The following is an 18,474-nucleotide window of genomic DNA, read 5'->3' as shown; positions in this document are numbered from 1 at the left end:
TAAAAAGGGTGTGGGCTTTCTGGTATTACGTTAGGGTAACTATTACTGACGGAGCAGCGCCACCTAGAGTCCCTGGGCCTGTGTGCGTGCTCCGTTTGGGCTACCTACGAGGAGTACCCTGCTGCTAGCACGCTCACAGCTAGCACGCTCACAGCTAGCAAGGAATCCACCTGCAAACCTACTCAAGCACACAGAAAGCGAAGGCGGGACTTAGGCTCTTAGTTGCGCCCTGTATTTGGGTTTCAACCAATCACGTTAGAGCTGTGGACACAGCCAATTTGGATTGGCTTACGGCGCCCGTCCTTCCGCTGACGATGAGCAGGGCCACCACACACTGGGTACTCCATCCAGGGCGCAGCCTCCGAGGCAGTTTCAGCACCAGCGATCGGGCGAAGCGGAGCGGAGCTGTCCACACATTCAGCACTTTGACGGCCAGGATATATCTTCCTCTTGGACACTCTGAGACAGCTTATTTAAGGATGGCGTCTAAATACGTCGGTCTTTTTGTCCTTTTCCAGCTTCTAGCCCTGAATGTAGTGAGCCAGATATCTGCCTTCCCCACACCTACAGCCTCAACGGATGGTGAGTTGGCCATCGCCTCTAACCGTGCGAGAGACATGCATTTTAGTAATCCGGTACTGTAAAACATGTTTGCAATAGGCTATTATGTTTAGAAATGTAGATATGCTAAATAAAACTGTTCTCGAGGAAGTCAGTGATTACAAAAGAAGATTTTAAAAACGCCACAAAGTGCAATAAGATCCTACTGTTCAGCACACATGGTGCCTGAAATTAAAAGAGAGAAAAGACTACAAGGTTATTTTGAACTTATTAGTATACTGATCTAATCATTAAAAAAACATCAATTATATAGGAATATCGGCAGGAAAACTATATTTGTCTATTACACCGTGTAGACCTTGTACAGTACAGGTAATTTAAAGGGCTATTAGCCTATTGATATATATATATCAATTTATTTACCATTTATCCTATACTTGTGTAGGTTTAGTATAGGGCTGCAACTAACGATAACCATGTTTAGTAACGTGTCAATTGTTTTCTCGATTAAGCAAATAGTTGTTGGGTCTATCAGAAAATGGTGGAAAATGTCAATCAGTGTTTCTCAAAGCCACGATGACGTCCTCAAATGTTTTGTTTTGTCCACAACTCAAAAATATATTCAGTTAACTGTCACAGAGGAGTAACAAAACCACGAAATATTGTCATTTAAGAAGCTGTAATACGATCATTTCGCTTTGTTTTGTTCATCTGTGAACCCGTCGACTAACTAAACATAGCAGAGAGCAGTGCCTCTAAAGTTCAGCTGCAGCTCAGCAGTGACTGGTGCGTTCAACGACGCCTTCTCGCACGTTAGGGCCGCTTGTGGTCTATTTTCGCTGCAGTTTAATCTTTTTGTTTGATAATCCGATTAAGCCCTGCCTCTGCAGTGCATGGTGAGTTGGGAGCTCAGAAACGATCCCATAAGTCTGAAAGATACAAATGTATTTAAATGACAAGAAGAAAAAAAAGTTTTTAAAAAAAAGTGACACCTTTTAAAGAAGTACATTATCTTATTAGAGTTCTGTTAAAAAGCAGATGAATCTATGCGCAATTCACATTTGTGACCTAAGAAATCTGAGTCTGCTTAAAAGTTTAAAGTTATTGCATGTTTTTTGTTGTTGTTGCAGATAAATCTGTGTACAATAGACAGCTGACGGAAGAAAGACCACTACAAGAGCAGGTAAGCCTCACAGCTCATTTTATCATCCAATATCCGGCCAACTGGGTTTTACGGTCACTTGTCAAACAACCACGGTATTAGCCCAGCAAACATTACTAATCAGAGCTTATATCCTGCGTGGAAATTATTTGTGTAACGTTTGTCATTTCCTCAGATTGCTGAGGCGGACAGCGTGAAGGCTGCAGTACAGTCAGCGGGTAAGAGGAAACCTTACTGCCAATCAATTAACGCCGGGTTCATGTTGCAGCACTTCACATCCATGCGAGAGGAGTTCATCTTCACCACTTGTATGTCTCCAGTTTGATCATTCCGTCCCTGCTGTCTTTCAGAGAGCAAGCGTCCCACGGCCTCCAAGGTCGCCGAGTCAGAGCAGGATCTCGACGACTTCACTGTGCTGAAGTCGCTGGCTGACGGCCAGAAATCAAAGGAGACCACTGAGGTGCCCCCCGAGAAGGAGGACCAGTACGTTCCAGATGAATCAGACTCGACCAAGAGCCGCCGTCTGGCTGAGGACTACGACTCCACCAAGAACGGGATGGACTACGGCAAGTACCAGGGTACGCACACCTGTCACCGCGTCCACCGGGTTAGCTGCCGAACGCGGCCTTTTGGTCTGATTCCCCTTCTGCATGTGTGACCTTTGCCCTGGTCGCCACGGGCGGGCCTCATGCAGCGTGCTTCTGTCTGTCACTGACAGGCCGCCGGGCAGACATTTTAAGAAAGAGTAGGCAGAGGAAACACATGTGTGTGTGTGATGGGGATGAGCAGAGACAGAGAGAAAGAGTCAAAGGACACGTGCATGTGAGAGAGAAAGATTATCCTCTCCCAATAGTCACAGCAGTTGTGAAAGCTTACGCTGGGCTACCGTACCAGCTTCTTCTCTTTTCACAGGAGACTTTTAAATACATGTAGACACCGACCATTTCACTCGAAATCCAATCATTTGCTGGTATCTGCATAGATTTTGAGCCTCAATAGATGTCATCAGATCAGCACACATTTCACTGTGTACGCATGTAATTTGATCTAATCATCAGCATAAAGCAGAGCCTCTGAGGCCAGGTGACTCAGACACAAAGTGCTGAGTGCTACTCTTCATCGATTCATGCGGTCGGCCTGGCAACAACAAGCAGCTCGTCAGGTTACGCTACATCTAAATTTGGCAAGTGCAGGCGAGATTTAATTCCTTATTTCCTGGAGTGAGACATAAATAGGTGAAGCTCAACACTGGCGATTCAACTCGCCGATACGGGCAACATTTTATTCCAGCACTGCTTATTTTTGTTGTGCGTGGACGTTGGGAAGCAGCTGGGACTGTTATGTAAGAGTCAAGCTGTAGCAAATGGCACATTTCTTATTCAGTAATGCAGATATAGAGAAGTTAAATATTAGGAGAGGAGAGGGCGAATTATTTATTACTGACAGCTCTTGTTCATTTCTACGGTACAATAGAGAGACAGAGAAGAAGATGGAATAAAGTAGAGAGTAGAAAAGGGAGAAAGCAATATATATATTCAACAATATATTGAGGAATATCATCCGATTAAGAATTAAAGCATGAAACACCTGCTTTACATCCACACACAGCTATTAGAAAGTTACAAATGATAATGATGTGTGTCGTCTCCTCTCAGATGACCCAGAAAGTTTCCGCCAGGTCGACGGCACCCCGCTGACAGCAGAAGACATTGTCCAGAAGATCGCAAACAAGATCTACGAGGAGGACGACAGAGGGGTGTTCGACAGGATCGTCTCGAAACTGCTCAAACTGGGGCTGGTAGGTTGCGAGTTTGTATGCCGTTCGATTTGACACAGCGTGTAGCGGGACATTTAATCAACAGGAACTCTCGATCTCTCTCTGTGAATTGTGCTTTGTCCAAGTCGCTCCCTGAGATGGTTCTCTCGGTGACAGCAATCAATATGTGACACATAGAGGTTCATGGTCGGTGCACTCTGTTCTGTTTTAACACGTCTTACGGCACATTTGTTATGACACATTTGTCCGTCTCTTTGTTTCCCCCCCCCCCCCTCTGTAGATCACTGACAGTCAGGCAGATACTTTAGAGTACCAGGTGGCCGAGGCTCTCCAAGACCTCATCACCAAAAACGCCAGGAACAACGAGATTGAGGACGTTGACAGCAATGACCAGGAAACCAGGGGAGAGCAGGACGTCCAGGACTCAGACGCTGACAAGGTAAAAACCTGTGAATAAGTGATAGTGACGAGGAGAGTGATAACAATAAGGATGACGACAGTAACAACCAAAACTCCTGGCATCCCCAGGACACGTGGGAGCCACCCAGGCGCCGCTACAACGAGGACGACGAGGAAGAAAACGACGACATGGTCGAGGACGAGGTGGACAGGGATGCAGAAGAAGAAGGGGGCGACAAGGCCGCCGGGACCTGGGACAAAGACACGGAGGAGGGCAACGAGGTGAGCCCCGAAGACGGGCTCCAGGACCTGCAGTACTTCCCCAACTTCTACCGTCTGCTCAAGAGCCTCGACTCAGGTAAAGACGAGAACACCGGGACAGTTTAGAAATCATCGTTTCACAGCATCCCAAGATAGCAGTTCTTGTTGTCAAGGCGATACTGTTCTCAAAGGATGAGCCCATGCTTGTTTTGTCCTCCTAACAAATTATTTACAATCCCATCTTCATGACCCCCACGGTCAAACGCCATGTGGTAACATTAACGCCACGGGAGCCAATTAACATGAATGAAACACTGATGCCAGATGTGTTCTCCGGTTTGCTGTTGCAGATCAAGACGCTCAGGAGAGAGAGACATTGATCACCATCATGAAGACGCTGATCGACTTCGTGAAGATGATGGTGAAGTACGGCACCATCACGCCGGAGGAGGGCGTGTCCTATCTGGGTAAGACATCGAAGACCGCGATGCATTTGTGGTGAACAATAACACAAACAACACAATATATATTCATACAAATATGAATGATAATGCAATATTGATTCCAATCATGTTGAACAGCCTTATGTATGTGTGGCTTACATGTGGATGAACGATCTAAAATCTAAGCTTCTATCCGTCCATTGCATTAGCCGACTCGTGCACATGCATTTCTCTGTCTGTGTGTTTATATATGTGCTTTTTCCTCGTCTTCCAAGTGCGTTGAGCCGAGTTAATGTTCCCTATCAGCTGGTGCGGTGGAGTGTGAAGCCTGCGCTGACAGATTAGTCTTAGGGGCGCCCTATATGACCAGGCTTGTTTTTATGGCTGGCCATCACATCAGTAGCCATTGGTAAAGTCAGCCACCTGTAAGGGACAGCTGTCATCTCTCTATGTGAGCCTCAGGAAACCCAAGACCCAACATCTCTCTCTCTCTCGCTCTCTCTCTCTCTCTCTCTCTCAAATGACACTCAGTCGTACGTAAAAATACTAGGGCAGCAAGATTATTGTCATGATATATAAAAACATAGAAAACATAGAAAAGCAGTCAATCCTTATAATTGAGAAGCTTAAAACAAAGAATGTTTGGCATTTTTGTTTGAACAATGACTCAGAAACTGTTGGCCAATGAATTTGTGAACTATTTCTTTCATCACTCGTCTTAACGCAGATGACAAATATAATTTGTAGCTAATTAGAATGACTCTTGTGCATATATTTCACTATCAGAGCTGTGATCAACTCTTATGACTAAGGCTGACGTTATACGGGTTAATCAGTATACCCTTTCAGATGACCCTCACAGTGGAACAAATGACCACCGCTGACGTTACACACCGGTGTACGACAGAGACGGGTTCCCTAGGCAACCCCTCTGGCTTTGTGTCGTGTCGGTTGTGAGGAGATAATAGGACGGAACTCCGCCATCGCCTAGCAACCAGTCATTGCGCCCCCTCCCCACCTTCAGCCCCTGCTGGCTGTGATGCTCCGAAGAGTCACCCAGGTACACGACTGAATACACACGGGCCTGTCCATCAACGCTAATCGGGGGAAACAGGCCCCAAGACAGATAGAGGGAAAGAGAGATAGGGAGAGAGAGTGGGGGAGGAAGAATGATGACGTGTTTGTGTGGGCAGAGGGACAGAATGGAAAGATGGGCTTCCACTGTGCCACAGGTGGGAGGAGGCGGCTTGAATGCACAAAGTGAGACGCTTGGATAATAAGAAATGAAAAAGAGGCTCGAGTGAACGCAGATGAGAGGGGAAATGTGTACGGTTCCTCAGTTACGGCGCTAAAATCAAGCCTTCCTGTTTCTCCTGTCTCTTTATTGTCTCTAATAACCTCTTCTTTACCAAAATCTCCCATCCCCCAAAAAAAGTTTTGTTATAATTCAGAATATTAACTTCGTTTTAGGAACTTGGGTAGTGCTTTACTTCAAGTCAATTTAGCATTTATAAGCCCTAGCATATATAGAAATATAATAAATGGTTTGTAACACACAATAATGTAGTTACAAGCAGATGTAAGTGTCATGTGAGGCTGGTGCATGAACAGATAATGAATGATGATATAGTGAAACACAGTTGTGTTGATATAAGATATGTCTTTATAGGAGAAATTGCTGGCAAATGGTGTGCATTGATACATAACCTTATCGCTGCTTGCAACACTGTAGTGTGCGATAAAGCATGTGTTAGTGCTTGAATGGTGCGTCTAAATGCTAAACAGGGGGACTCAACGTAAAGTCTGAGCAGAACTTGATGTAAAGGATGAAATTCCAGCTGATCTCTGGGATGTGTGTATCCCTAGAACATCTGCTTCCTCTGTTTTTGAGCATAATGTTTACCGCTTTGCTAATCCAGAGAGGATCAGTTGACACTTAACTTCAGTCTCTGTCGGCCATATGATCTGTTTTTGTTATTCCCAGGCTGATTTGGAGTCTTTTGTATTCTCTAATCTTGTTCGGAAAGCTTAAGCCACTGTAATATTTGTGGTAACACACACCGATGACAAATTAACTAACTCCCAAAACATATGTGCTTGTTTGGATGAATTGCAAATTATTCCTGTAACCTGTGTTTTCTTATCCAATGTTCAGTCTACAATGAACAACAACATTATTGGAAAATGATGGTGGAAAAGAACAAGACTTTCTACTATGACTATCGTCATACTCTTGAACCTTCATTTTATTCAATGAATAAACCCTTTTCTAATGTTAATTACCCTCTGAGTCACGCAGGAACAGCGTGGCACTTTGAAACGGTTAAGAGCTTTTCATTCATTAGCCGTAGAGTGAACTGACGTCACAATGCTAATCAAACCTTAAGTAAATGTTTGGCCCGTTTCATCCACCTGCAGAGAACCTGGATGCTATGATCGCCATGCAGACCAAGAACAAGCTGGGCAAGGCTCTCGGGCTTCCTGACTTCACTGGACCCAACGGTAAACAACCTCACAAGTTGTCCTCCAATCAAGTCAAACATCAATAAAATCATGTCATTTCAGTCAACATGGTCAGATATTAGTTATATTATTAGTTAGTATATTAGGCTCTGTGAAGCTTCATAGGCTTCATTGGCACATTTTTTGTGTTATATAGTTTATATATAGTAAAATATAGTTTGATTGAATTATTTAATTAACAGAAACACGTCCGGTTCCCCTCAAGTGTTTTCAAACTTTTAAGTTTTACAAACTATCCTAGAAAGATGTCGGACAAAACTTCCAAGCAGATTTTGGGAGGTTAAATTGACCTTCAAAGGAATAGTTTGGCATCTTGGGAAATATATGCTGGTTTGCTCACTGGCAGAGAGTTAGATGAGAACATCAATACCACTCTCAAATCTGTAAATGAAAGGCTACTGCCAGTTAGCTTAGCTTAGCATAATGACTGTAAACAGAGGCTAACAGCTTGCCTGGCTCAGTCAGAAGGTAAGAAAATCCACCTCTCAGCATCTCTAAAGGCAAAAAAAAAAATCACATATCTTGTTTGTGTAATCATTATAAAAAAGCATACATGTACAATTGATTCTGGAAAAGTTGAACTATTGCTATGAGCATCTCTACAGGCAACTGGGCAACATGATTTAATGCTCCGTGTACTGTTTGTTTGCTGCAGGAAAAAATTTGGATGAGGAAGACAACACCAAGGCTGAGGCCGCCAAGATGCAGAAGGTGTATGAGAACCTGAAAGACTCAACCAAGGAGGAGCAGCCATCAACTGAGACCAGTCAGTCCACACTACCCAATCCTGATGACCTGAGGAAACATGAATAGCTTTTTGTTTAGTAGCTTGATAATTTGATAAAAATAATTTGATACAGTTTTGCCCTTCAAAAATGATAAACCGTGTGCCTTGTAAATTGCATAACTCAGTTTCCTTTGTGTCAAATGTCCCAAATAAATGCAGAGTTCTCAAATATAGCAGATTCCCACCACATCGGTTCTTCCCTCTACCGCAGTGAAATGTCTCCAGAATGAGTTTGAACGTAGCGGCCGAGAGCTTTCCAGACTTTTGTTTTGACTCAGCAGGGCTGACAGGAAGCAAACAGCACTGTGTAGTCGAGGCCAATCATAGTTAAGTCCCTGAACTAGGCCAGTCCAATAACACTCACAGGAAAGCTTGTCACAGCTGCCATTATTCTCTGTCCCTGAACACTGTACTGTACACGCTCAATGTAATCCTCACACACGCGCACACACGCAAGCGTGCATAAAGAAGAAAATCAAAACGGAAGATAGAGCAGGATTACCACCAGGACATTCAGGAAATGACATGAATCCTGCGCAATGTCAACTAAACTCTGTGTTATCTGTGCTGGATTGAGTTGCATAATATGATGGGAAAATTAGGGGCATGCATTATAATCCGACTATAATCTGTGTTGAAGCAGTAGTCTGATTTTGATTGGTGCTTAATATCCATTTAAATCCCAAACTGTAGATATCATACACCTATCGCAGCTACCACTTTTCTACATTGAGTGGGTCTTTTTTGGACCTGAGCCATAAAGAATGTGTCTTATTATACTGCTGTCAGTGTACAGACAAGTGAAAGTTAAACCATAACTTCTTGCTTATGAACATTTTGTGGTGTAAATAATTGACAAGTCAAAGATGGAACTGTCTTACTCTTCTTATGAGTAAATGTGTTACAGAAGTAGTAAAAGGAAATCCACATATTTACTATTTTCTAATACATAAAAGAGGAAGATTTTCATGTCTCATCTTCTTAATTTTTCTCCATCTCCCACCAGATCAGCCTGGCAAGTCAGAGATGTATCTGGAGGCCATCAGGAAGAACATCGAGTGGTTGAAGAAACACAACAAAGAAGAGGGCAAAGATGGTGAGACACACACTCCAAACTTTGCTGAGTTTTAAAGAGCCAGACCCAGAAAACATCCTGATTTGCAAACCCTCGTCCCCTCACTAAACTGTGCTGGGTCACAGACACGTCACAGACACGCACTCAAGTACAGACAATTTGAAGTCTCTTTTGTTTGCCTCAATTTGCAAGTAAAATGAGATCCAGGAATGATGCTTCACTCCAGATCCTATGAATATGGATAATTGTTGATGAGTCCGTCGTAATTACTCGCGATGCCGCTTTCTTGTTCGGAGACAAATGTCTATTCATTTTATTCCCTTTTTTCCTGTTCCTCAATATTTGTGTGTGCAGTTGAGCATGTGTGTGAAAGGAGATGTAGTCGTGGATTTTGAACCTGGTTCATGATTAGCACTAGTATCACAACAACAAGAAAAAGCCACGAAGAGACCACCAACTCTTTGTCATCAATGCCCATGACTATGGATTTATAGAGTTGGTGAGTGTGCCTCCCCCCATCCTGTAACTGTCAGCATTCATAACGACGCAGCATGTGACCCAGAAAATGCACCAGTCTGCAGAGCTGTGAAAACTGTGCACTCGTCTGCTGTTTGGCTCTCCACACTGTAAAACTGATGCCCAGTAGTGCTTAATTAAGCAGCAGAGAATGAAATGTTAATGAGTTCTCATTATTCATTCGTCCACTGTTGATCATATCAGGACATCTCGGACGAAAAAAAAACGAAAAACTCTAGCTCAGTGCGATTTAAATGCACTGCTGACGTTCAGTGGCCTGCTCTAATCTGAGCCGATCGATAAGTGATTCAGCCACTGGTGAGTCAGAGAAACAATCGAAAGACAGAGAGGCAAAAGTTTGACCTAAATTCTTGTGTGCATCTTGAACCCCCGAAGATGGAGCTGCAGAGGCCCGAGCAGCAGGGAAGTTTTGTTCAGTGCTCGTCTCCAACCAGGCTCTATATAGGACACTTCATTAGCATTCTGGTGCGTGGTGAGTGGTTGTCTGGGACAACAGGGGCGTCCCCGCCTGCCCCTCAGTGATCCGGGCAGAGGAGATGAACAGATAGCAGACACAAGCTCACACTGAACACACACACACACACTGAGTCAAAATGTGGCCCCCCCAAGATCACCTCATTTTTCCGTAGTGGCACTCAGCAGCTCAAATGATACACGACGCTGTACCACATTAAACCTCATCCTTATTCTCTCATTATTTCTCTCTCTCTCTCTCTCTCTACGGAGAAAGTACAGCTGGAGGACAACAAAGCAGTGTCATAGTAACAGATTGGGCGACGGCAATTTACTGTGTTTACTCTATACCAGAAGCACGCATTAGGACAATCTCAGCAGACTCTCTCTGTGTGTCTGTGTCAATACATGTGTGTGTGTGTGTGTGTGTGTGTGTGTGTGTGTGTGTGTGTGTGTGTTTACGCCCACACACCACACAGATTAGCCAGAGGAGCAGACGGACACAGAGTCGACATCCTGGTTTTGGCTCTCGGCTCCTCGCAGCAAAGATTGAGAGAAGCGGCGCTCTGCGTCTCTAATCACATTCAGTTAATCCCTCGCACACGTCATGTTGGTCGTCCGCAGGGCAACTGTGTCTCGAGGCAACGCAATACATTGCTGCTGTTAGGAATGTCATTAGGAAGATGTTGTGTGACTCTTCGGCTGTCCGTCCTCCGTCCTTATGTCCCCCCCCCCCCCCCCCCCAGTTAGAGCAGGGAGAAGTGGTGCAGCAGCTGTTTGCCTGCTTTCTGAGACTCATTTGTGACCATGATGGATGATACAGAGGTAGGTTGTGTTCATCTCTAAATATAGCCACAGCGGCCTTATGGTGCTATGACAAGGACTTGTCTAGAGCAAGGTGTTTACAAATGGTGTGTCAAAAAAAAGCTTGACCTATTTCTTTAGTATTTGAGTGAGTTTGTTGGAAACTGATCACATAAAATTTGAATCGCATACTACGAATCATTTCACTGTTGGAAGTACAACTTGGCAATTACGTTCCACAGCGTGATCTTTCGACCTACTTCTTATGTATGTGGTATCTTCTCGACCCCAGACAAATATGCTGACTCTGACCTTAATCCCCCTTGATAATGAACTACCGTACCAGATTATGGCTTGTTTGGGTGCCCCGTCTTAAGAAGTTTAATGTCTGATCTATCCTGCCAACTATCGGGGCCTCATGATCTTCCTATTTGAATCTCAGAATATAAACCCATCCTTTGTTTCTGCCTCTCTGTCCAGATTACGACCTGTCCAAGCTGAAGGACTTCATGGACCAGCAGGTTGACACCTACATTCAGAAGGGCATCATCGCCAAGGATGAGGGCGACACCATCAAGAGGATCTACAGCAGCCTGTAACGCCGACACCCATCACCCATCCTCCAACCGACCCTCAACACGGGACTGAATCTGACATTAACATCTCAAACAAAACCCTGACTACTTAGTTATTTCCCATGGCATGGTAAAGTATGTACTGTGTATTCAAAACTACCTGCTTAGGGGAACTTGTTAACCCTCCAAGACATTCCCAAAATGTATCAAGAGAATGGATTTAACAAAACTATCAAAACAGTAAACCGATTCTTCACAGCTACATACGATTATATTTGCACGCCAAGATCGCAGAGTAATAATCCCTAGAATATTATTGAGAGAGAAATCAAAGTATTTTATGTAACCACCTCACATGTCCAACTAAACGCTAGCATTTACTCCAACCTGACTCCTGTGGGAAATGAATGTTATGAGAGTATGATGCCATAGCTACATCATCTACCATTTCCAATATACTTTTTGCAACGAAATGCACATATATCAAAGTGTACTCATTCAGTGTAACCTGTCTTAGCCTATTATATTTACTTTTTCCAGTGTATATGTAATCTAGCTTTTTATTTTACCCTAAAAAATATTTGTTCTTTGTGCATCATGTCAGTGATCTACGTACTCCCATTTGGTTCTGCTGTAATTCTCCTGGGAGCCCACTAGGGGGCCCCCCCGTTTGTACCATCAATGCTCTCAGCATGTCTCTGAGTTCAACATTTCCATCTCTGTAGAGCCTCAAGAGAAGTATTTTTAAATGTAAATATTTGTGATTTTTTTCCTAAAGTTTAAAAGCAATTAAAACTTTGCATTTTCTTTACCTGTGTTCTTAAATGTGACGGCAAAGCAGCACATCGGGGGGGGGGGGGACAAAACAAAACACCAATAATTGACATCAACATGCTCACATGAACCTGCATTATCATGAAAACACACGAGAGCTTCATGTTTGGTTTGATTACACATTTATTCTCCCCAAATAAAACCAATACATTTGAAAAGTACAATAAAACAGCTGTAACGGACAGTTCTCCACACACATAAATAATGCATTCACACTTCAAAAAAAATAGAGCAGTCCCTTCTGTCCCCCCCCCTCCCCCCAAAGACCAAAGCTTGAATGAGGCAAAATGGAACGTGTTCGAAAGCTCGAGTCTATCCGCCGCTTCTGTTTGGGGAGAGCTCGTACAGGGTAAACATTGATGAGGAAGGCCTGAATATACTTTCCAGTGATACTATTATAGGACCGGATTTAGCAAATCAGAAGCGGTTCGCAACTTTAACAAGCTAATCCCTCTGGAATTGCTTAGCTGTGTGTGTGTGTGTGTGTGTGTGTGTGTGTGTGTGTGTACATATGCAGCAGGTGGGTTCTGTACAGTAGCGTCAGAAGCATATGATGAGTAGATGGGCACTTGTGCTCGGACGATATTTATATCAGATGCTCCTCCGAGCTGTAAAACTCTACTAAACAAGAAACCTACATCGCAATACTTGCATATCAATAAATAAAAAGGCAAACATGTCACTTCTGTTTAACGTGGTTTGGTAAAAGCAGAACGGTTTAAAAAAAAAGCGATGTGGTTGCAGTACTGTTTGTATGTTGGAGCGTGTGTCTGCAGAAAACGGACGGGTCTTTTATATCTCCTGATATGACGACGTGGGGGCCGTGTAGTCCTCCTGATCGTTCCTGCGAATGAGAAAAAGAAAAGATAGATAACCTTTAAGTTTCTGGGGAGTTTACCCACAGTGGAAACTCATTTTAATGCAATCGCACACACACACACTTTCTTTAACTCCTCTCCCCTCTTTCTCCCTCTGCTGAACAGTGACAAGGTGAAAGTGAATAATGGATGAGGCTAACCAAACAGCCGCGTTGCTCTCCGTCAGGGCTCATCTGGCCTCATCTGGCCTCTCTCGATACAACGCACCAATGTCTTGAGCTCAATCTTGAAGTTGCTCCTAACTGGCTACTCTCTTTTGAGATGTTTGCCTCAACACGTTCCTTAATTGGGAGGAAATATTGTTGTTTCCTGTAGTGCTACTCTACATTTTCAAACTATGCACAAGGTTGAGTGACACAGTCCGGAGTACAGTTAATTAGAGTGATCAGAATCAATAGAGGAGATAGAGCAGTAAAAGTACAAGGCTAAAATAATGTTCCTATAGATTTTCTTCGTGACAACATGGAAACATCCTGAGGGATGACGGGATCAGTCTTTTAAACAGAGTTGCACTTTATGTGGAAAAACATGCGATAATGTTGAATATCGCGATAACGGCATTACTTGAGATAAATAAAGCGAAGTGTACTCGGTTCTGCCTTTTCGCTGCTTTCAGTATACCGCTGAAGTGCAGCAAATTGCTTGTTGAATTAAAAAAGAAAAAGGTAATTATTTAACAAATTCAACATTGAACTGATCACAAAAGGCACCAATAAGAGAGTTATATTTATAAGTGCTGTTTTCTACAGATACCCTCCCTGTGCATCTGGATGTTCACAATAAACCTTTGATTGAAGAAGAAGAACTCTTTATCGAGGGCTCGGTCTATCCTCTATTATATTAAGGCTTTGTGGGGATAAGTATATACACATTGAACGACACTTGTTCTACTTTACTATAAACCTGTTCTGACTCATATCATGTTTCCTTCATCTGATCTGGCACAAACACATGTTTAGGAGTCAAGAGTCTTTGTTTCTTTTCTCACCCTATTTCCATATCATCCTCTCTCTTTATGAGCCTTTAGAACGATTCCATAACTCAGTTGTTTTTTTAAATGTAATATACAAATAAAGTTGTTAAACGATAAATATACATGACAGGAAGTGACAGGAAAGACGTCTTTGGGCTTAGAAGCAAGTTGCAGGACTGCACAGTGTTGACTGAGTTTGTTGCATAGTGTGGCCACAGTTTGGAGATAAAAACTAAATCTTCGTAATGTAAATCCATATATGAAGATATAGGGTCCTCCAGAAGGAAATGTATCAAGCAGTCGCTTTGTCGTCTGTTCCATTAGAGGGAGGAAGCCAAACGGACATGCGGTCTGTGTTTACTCTGAAAACAAGGCAGCGAGCCTGTGTTTGTCGACACACACAGCAGCTCCACAGCAGAGGATGTGGCTGGAGACGAGGCCTCACACAAAGCTGGGCTTTGGTGGGTAAACACTTAACAGAGACATTAAAAGACTTTGTTCTGCGCATTTACTCTGGCTCGTGCCTTTGTAAAAACAAAACACGGTTCTAGGGTTACTGGCACGTCACGACTACATTAATAGAAAATGTTGCGCGGTCGGTGGTCATAGATTACTGAAATACGACAATATTATCTTACCTGACGAATAGTATGTACAGAGCTGACTAACATGGACCAAGTAATGACTGTTTATCACATGATGTTAATAAAGACTGTCCTTTAATTCAGTCAGAACCTTTTTACTTATAAAAAAAAAAAAAAAAAGACCAAAATATATTCCTTTGAAGATTTATTCTGGCTCTTTCACACGGAAAAAGAAGAAGAAGTTACTACTCCATTCTAGATCATAATATAACACCAAATCAAAATCAACTCGACAGGATGTAGGAAAACATTCAAATCCTACATGCTATCGTTCTGTGGGCGGATTACATTGATATCATTTGGTATGAAATGTTTGGTAGATGAAGATAAGACCTTCGATTTTCTTTCAGGAGAAATTAGAGATCTATTACAGTTCTGGTACACGGTGTCAGACTGGCGCTGATGATAGAAATCACAGACAAAGGACAGTTGAGACCAGAGCAGCTGCCAAAGACAGGAAGGGAATTTACATAACGGCTGCTACAGGATCCACTGTAGTACGAGCGAAACACTTTTAGAGAGCCTGACGTGGAAAATGAATATTTATTCTCTATGTCTGTAGAGGAACCTGCCGTGGTGTGACTCAGTCCTGACTAAACTGATAGTGCCAACAACGTCTGTCTGTCTATGAATGGGGGTCTGCCAGGCATCCACTACTACCTCAGCACCGAGCAGACGTACAGGCTGTTCTCTGTCTCGACCTGAAGTGTTAGGGAGACGAGCTCCGGCCTGATTCAGCAAGCCACATCTCCTTCTAACTATCTGAATTGTAGCAGAACGCGGCACCCGACTAGTGCAGCAGGTCGGCAAAAAAAACCTGATTCCTATCTTTGATCCTTCTTCCGTGACAGCGTTTGCACTTTACGGTCTCTGATCTTGCTGTTCGGGATTCCTGACAAGCACTTCAACGCATTAAGGTTGATCTTTAGTCCCATGTCTATAGCCGATGCTTTTGGGGGGGGAAAGGGGCTGTGAACAGCAATACAGTGACAAAAAAAAAAAAACAGCGCTTTTACCAGGACAAATGCCTGCAGATAATAGACTTTATCAAACTTACAAATGTGTTCTGTGCCATGTGCCACAGTCAGGTCTCCATCATGTGTTCACTAGGCAACAGTCAGCCCTCGCACCCACAATAAATACCAGCTGACTGATGCTACTTTTCTAATTTAGCCAAATTCAGAAAGACAATAACTAGCAATGAGCGTTCCCAGCCCGGTCTGAAAGTGTGCACTCGTCAACAACAGAGGAAATAAGCAGCGGTTTGGTTGGTTGGTTGGGGGGGGGGGGGGGGGGGGGGGTGTTTCAACACCTCACCTTACTTCCTCTTCTTTCAGCCTGCGTGCCGCCTGCTTGGATTGTTTGATTTGCAAGTCCAGTCTGTGTAAGAAGTCTTTGGCTGACAGCTCCTCTGGCTGGGGGGGTTTGGAGTCCTCGGGGGGCGGTGAGGGCCCCTCGAACTCACGCAACACAACACAGGGTGGATCTGCTGCTTCACCGTCCCCGTCGGGAGAGTCCAGAGACAGTCCGTTAAATATGTAGCGCTTCTCCGACACCACGGGGATGTTGAGGCTGTTCTTCAGAAAAATGCAGTCGTTGCTGAACAGCTTGTTGGCTCTCTTGATTTGCTCCATCTGGCATGTGAGGGTGACAGCAAACAGACGGTGTTAGAACAGCATCATTTCTGTGACTCAGCTGTCTCCTTCCTTTGCACTTAAGTTTAGACCTGAGGACCGAGTCAGCTTAAAACACCTTATATTATACTAATAAAGGATTATCTTATATTGTGTCACTGATATGAATATATGGAGTTGGTTTTAATTCATCCACATGACATTAAATCTTTTTGATTCCTATAAAGTGAACAAAAACATACTTTTTTTTTTTACATGCATTTTAACTCGGGAGATGTGATCTAAATGGCAATAAAAACATCTTTGGATACACATTAAAACTAAATACATTGGGAATAGGGTTAGATATTTGGTCAAACATCTCATTAGACAACCAATTAACACGCAGTGAACCTTGGGCTTTTGGGACCCTGAGAGCCCCCGGGTTGGCAGTGCCGCCTTGGCTGGAGAAGTATACATGCAAACTTGAGAAAGCTTTCACTCCCCATCCACTGTAAATGAAAACAGTCTACAGTCTGCACCCCCCCCCCCCCCCCCCCATTGTTAAAATGTATAAAACCCATGTGGCATTAATTGAGCACTCTTATGTGTGACCCCCTTTCACCTCACTGGTGTTGGCTGGTGTTGTGAGATTCAAAGTAAAATGAAGTGAGCCCTGTTCACACAAGGCGAAGTGAAACACAAGAAATAGCCTGAATGTGTTGGACTGATGCTACAGCAACATCTCGAAAGAGCTAATATACAACTAGGCTTTAATGTTCATATATATATATATATAAATAAAAGTTTATTTATGCTCCAATAACTAACGGTGAACGGAAATCATATCATAGTGTCCCGACAGATTAAATAATCCAGAGGTAAACGTGATGATGGAGAGAATAGGCGTGCTGTTGTGTTTGGCTCCCCTGATCTGTCCGTGAGAACCGACCGTGTGCGTTAACACTGATTTCATGTTCCATCACATCTCCACAAACTAAACATGGAAGTGTTTGCGTGGCAACCTTACCGTGACACCGTATTTGAGAGCAATCCCTTGCAGGGTATCACTGTCTGCAACCCGATGCTCTATGTACTTCTCCCCCAGGGAGGACGTGACGCTGGCTGTGCTTCCGTACGACCGGATCTTGGTCCGGGCCAGGCCCTGGGACAGTTCGCTCTCGGACTCGGAACCGGACCTGGACCGAGGGAAGATGGGCTGGCCAAAACGTCCTCCTCCTCTATCCCGCATCGGCAGGACGGGCGAAAACTCCGCCATCTTCTCTTGAATAAACAAAGAGCCCCGGTTACCTCTGGGTGCTTTAACGCTCCAGTTGACCCGCTGCAGTCACGTTAATCGCTGGTTCAGGCGGCTGGGAGATTCCCATCCCCGGTCATACTCTGCATGTCAACCAATCAATAAGAGACATGTTTCGGGAACCGCTATCAACACCTCACGGGTAGCTTTTGTCATAGAGCCTTACGTTGACGTAAAGACGTCCTGGACGTCCGGCAGGAACTACAATAATACAGTTTCCGGTTACACTTTCAAAATAATTCCTTATAACGAAGAATTTGATGATTACTAACAATTGATGAAAGGCTATAAAATAATTCGTAATACCATATAGACCAAGATGATTAAGAACATTTGTTGAAAGGTTATAGATAGATAGATAGATAGATAGATAGATAGATAGATAGATAGATAGATAGATAGATAGATGGTTATGCTGGTTATTCCCTTTATCAGATAGCTACTTGCTGTTAATAGCATGACCTTGTAAAACAGTAGTAAAAAGGTCCGTCATTATATGGCTACGTTTTAAGGTCTTTAGAGCCAAGACTGAGATGGTCACCTCTCTTTTCTTGTGTAACACGTAACTAATTGGACTTGAGAGATCCTTTCACATTGGGTGGAAACATTCAGCAGGTCTCTGTTGACCACGTACTACTGAATGTGACATCTGGAGCCAAAGCTGTTAAGTGCAGTGATCACTTTGGATGGCCTCTGTGAGAGGAACGTGGTTTACAGTCTTATGACCAACCGTGCATATAAATAATATGTTTTAGACCTGGACCATACTGTAAAACCTTTTTTTTTTTATGTGAAAGGAATTTTCCCAAGCTGGCATATCAGTCTCATAAAGTCTGCCAAATGAAAAGCTGATTGTT

The 18,474-nt window shown here is 43.5% G+C and overlaps 2 protein-coding genes across 2 annotated transcripts; one reads left to right on the top strand and one right to left on the bottom strand.

The window, feature by feature from the left end:
• Nucleotides 1-479: 479 nt before the first annotated feature.
• On the top strand, nucleotides 480-11,381 carry scg3 (secretogranin III). The gene is made up of 12 exons (XM_076078047.1): nucleotides 480-582; nucleotides 1,692-1,744; nucleotides 1,899-1,941; nucleotides 2,074-2,301; nucleotides 3,379-3,521; nucleotides 3,781-3,939; nucleotides 4,029-4,257; nucleotides 4,511-4,627; nucleotides 7,022-7,105; nucleotides 7,782-7,892; nucleotides 8,920-9,009; nucleotides 11,263-11,381. Exons 1-12 carry the CDS (start codon nucleotides 480-482, stop codon nucleotides 11,379-11,381), a joined length of 1,479 nt encoding a protein of 492 aa, XP_075934162.1.
• Nucleotides 11,382-12,296: 915 nt separating this feature from the next.
• On the bottom strand, nucleotides 12,297-17,792 carry lysmd2 (LysM, putative peptidoglycan-binding, domain containing 2). Its single transcript, XM_076077934.1, has 3 exons — nucleotides 17,330-17,792; nucleotides 16,004-16,320; nucleotides 12,297-13,035 (listed from the first exon to the last, which is right to left on the bottom strand). Exons 1-3 carry the CDS (start codon nucleotides 17,576-17,578, stop codon nucleotides 12,984-12,986), a joined length of 618 nt encoding a protein of 205 aa, XP_075934049.1. The 5' UTR covers nucleotides 17,579-17,792; the 3' UTR covers nucleotides 12,297-12,983.
• Nucleotides 17,793-18,474: the final 682 nt, after the last annotated feature.

Source organism: Anarhichas minor, unplaced genomic scaffold, assembly GCF_050575085.1.
Source record: "Anarhichas minor isolate MPS153535 unplaced genomic scaffold, ASM5057508v1 ptg000062l, whole genome shotgun sequence".
NCBI classification, from domain to species: Eukaryota; Metazoa; Chordata; class Actinopteri; order Perciformes; family Anarhichadidae; genus Anarhichas; species Anarhichas minor.
The sequence above is the reverse complement of the archived record's forward strand: the minus strand, read 5'-3'. Positions and strand labels throughout refer to the sequence as shown.

Bases quoted from the DNA above. Each gene is read 5' to 3' on its own strand.
- lysmd2 (XM_076077934.1), bottom strand. From the start codon at position 17,578: ATGGCGGAGTTTTCGCCCGTCCTGCCGATGCGGGATAGAGGAGGAGGA. The intron at 16,321-17,329 runs GTAAGGTTGCCA...CTCACATGCCAG, and splicing joins CTCTCAAATACGGTGTCACG to ATGGAGCAAATCAAGAGAGC. The intron at 13,036-16,003 runs GTGAGGTGTTGA...TCTCATTCGCAG, and splicing joins CTGAAAGAAGAGGAAGTAAG to GAACGATCAGGAGGACTACA.
- scg3 (XM_076078047.1), top strand. From the start codon at position 480: ATGGCGTCTAAATACGTCGGTCTTTTTGTCCTTTTCCAGCTTCTAGCC. The intron at 3,522-3,780 runs GTAGGTTGCGAG...CCCCCTCTGTAG, and splicing joins AACTGCTCAAACTGGGGCTG to ATCACTGACAGTCAGGCAGA. The intron at 7,106-7,781 runs GTAAACAACCTC...TGTTTGCTGCAG, and splicing joins TGACTTCACTGGACCCAACG to GAAAAAATTTGGATGAGGAA.